Source organism: Cyclopterus lumpus, chromosome 13 (genome assembly GCF_009769545.1).
Source record: "Cyclopterus lumpus isolate fCycLum1 chromosome 13, fCycLum1.pri, whole genome shotgun sequence".
Classification (NCBI taxonomy): domain Eukaryota; kingdom Metazoa; phylum Chordata; class Actinopteri; order Perciformes; family Cyclopteridae; genus Cyclopterus; species Cyclopterus lumpus.
This window is the reverse complement of record NC_046978.1, coordinates 18,958,039-18,960,538: the sequence shown is the minus strand read 5'-3', so window position 1 is coordinate 18,960,538 and position 2,500 is coordinate 18,958,039. Positions and strand designations below refer to the sequence as shown.

The 2,500-nt window shown below is 36.2% G+C and overlaps 1 protein-coding gene across 2 annotated transcripts in view; it reads left to right on the top strand.

Annotated features, from left to right (window-relative positions):
* The window catches only part of LOC117741323 (unconventional myosin-Ic-like), a 42,271-nt gene that overhangs the window by 32,531 nt on the left and 7,240 nt on the right, over positions 1-2,500 (top strand). For both annotated transcript variants that reach the window (XM_034548287.1, XM_034548289.1), the window contains exons 13-17: positions 1-25; positions 1,002-1,093; positions 1,216-1,310; positions 1,782-1,828; positions 1,956-2,036. The exon at positions 1-25 is cut by the window's left edge and continues 56 nt beyond it. In XM_034548287.1, the coding sequence (XP_034404178.1) occupies positions 1-25; positions 1,002-1,093; positions 1,216-1,310; positions 1,782-1,828; positions 1,956-2,036 (340 nt within the window). The remainder of the gene's footprint in view (positions 26-1,001; positions 1,094-1,215; positions 1,311-1,781; positions 1,829-1,955; positions 2,037-2,500) is intronic.

Below are 2,500 nucleotides of genomic sequence, written 5' to 3'. Positions count from 1 at the left end.
GTTCAAAGGCATCATCTCCATTCTGGTGAGGAGACGATCAACGAAGTGTACAACAAAGATCTGAACCAGGTGTCACATCTAAAGTTTAAATAAGCTGTCTGCAGTTGATTGGATGAACCATCTGTCAATCAAACTATTAATGAAGCAAGTTGGAAATATTCCACAGTTCTGTTATAACTGAAGCTACTCTACACAGCCGTAGAACAGACAGTCGCCTCTCCATGCTGACACACACACACACTCACACACACACTTAAGCCACGCCCCCTGGCTCCTCAGGGGACGCTGATTGGCTGCTCTGTGCACAAACGAGAAGGATTTTCTTGTGATGTGTACAGTTCTGTGATTGTCCCATTGTGAGATTTAAAAAAACAAAAACAACTTATTGATTAGTGAGGCGCTAAAGCTAAGCTAACCGTCTCCTGGCTCCATAAATAAATCTAAAAATGCACTATATATATATATATATATATATATATATATATTTTTTTTAAATAGAATAGAATAATATTAAAACAATAACGAAACAATAGTGCAAATATAGACAAACAAACAACAATGTAACAGTGTTATAGTTGAGTGATTGATTTGGCCTGAGGTGATTTATTGTAAAGTCTTATTGCAGTATAAAATATATATACATATATATCATATTCAATATTTATTTTATACATTTTTCTATAAATATATATATTTGTTTTATAAATTTTTCTATAAATATATATATATGTATATATATTTTATATATATATGTTTTATATTTTCATTTCTATATATATTTTTATATAAATATATATAAATTCTTTTATATATATATATATATTTTATATATTTATTTTTATATAAAGAATAATATATATGTATATATATTTTTAAATATATATTTTATTTATTTATATATATATATTCTATATATTTATTTTTATATAAAGAATAATATATATGTATATATATTTTTTAATATATATTTTATTTATTTATATATATATTTTTTTATATAGGACGAGGAGTGCCTGCGCCCCGGAGACGCCAGTGACCTCACCTTCCTGGAGAAGCTGGCGGACACTGTGGGAGGACACCCGCACTTTGTCACGTTAGTTTGATTCCCGTCCCGCTCCGGTTTGATCCGGCTCCGGACTGCGAGCTATCGATTATGTGTTCAGTCCATTAGCTGATGTGTGTGTGTGTGTGTGTGTGTGTGTGTGTTCCCTGCAGTCACAAGCTGGCTGATGCAAAGACCCGGAAGGTAATGGGACGTGAAGAATTCAGACTGCTGCATTACGCTGGAGAGGTCAACTACAACGTCAACGGTGTGTGTGTGTGTGTGTGTGTGTGTGTTTTCAATTTAATTGTGTACTACTGTTGATGAGACTGAAACATAATATTGTTTTTCTATAAAATAAGTTATTTATTATGTTCTGTTTATTTAGTTTTTATGGAAAATATAACACGTGGAGATATTTGTTGCCTTTTTGCTACTTTTTGACTATTTTTTTAAAATGTAAATCTCCAAAAATAAAAATATTTTTTGAAAAAAAGAAAATATATAAAAAAGCTCCCAAAAGAAAGAATAAATAAGAACATCACATATAATATCATATTTTTCGGTATATAGTTATTTCCAAATAAAAAATGTATTCATAAACTGATTTAAATAAAGCGCAAAATTCACCGCTAAAATAAATACAACTCATATATGTATAAAATTAAAATGCCAATCAGCAATGAGAGGCTTTTAATTAAAAATAAATAATAATAATAATAATTATCTCCTCACTCAGGATTTCTGGACAAGAACAACGACCTCCTCTTCAGGAACTTAAAAGAGGCGAGTTTTAAAAATAAATACGAAAGTGTGTTTCACTGCGGCTGTGCGTCGCATTGTGTGTAAAGTTCTGCGGTGTGTTAAAACGGTGTGTGTGTGTGTGTGTGTGTGTGTGTGTGTGTGTCTGCAGGTTATGTGCATGTCAGAGAACAAGATCCTGAACCAGTGTTTTGACCGAGAGGAGCTGAGCGACAAGAAACGTCCAGAAACGGTGAGATACGTGTGTGAGTGTGTGTGTGTGTGTGTGTGTGTGTGTGTGTGTGTGTGTGTGTGTGTGTGTCCGTCCCTCTCATAATTCATACTCTCATGCATCCCAACATACTTTCCCACAGCACAAACAAACAGCGGTGTGTTTCCCCTCTCGGCCGTGCAGTGGGCGGCCTGGTGGGTGTCCTCCCTCTCTCTGAGGAATGCCCTGACACTTGTATGCCCTCCACACACACACACACACACACACACGCACGCACGTGCACACGCACACGCAGGGCGCCGTCGCAGGCCCGTAAGTTAGGTTCCCAGTCCCTCCACACTGGCCCCAGTGTTCAGTCTCCACTGGTCCGCCAGTCGCAGCTCTTCTTCGTTCTCCATCTCTGGATCCCGCTAGTTTTTCTCTTTTTTCCCCGGTCGGCTCTCTTCCCGTCCTTCTTCACCTTCACCTTCGTCACTCCCTTAATC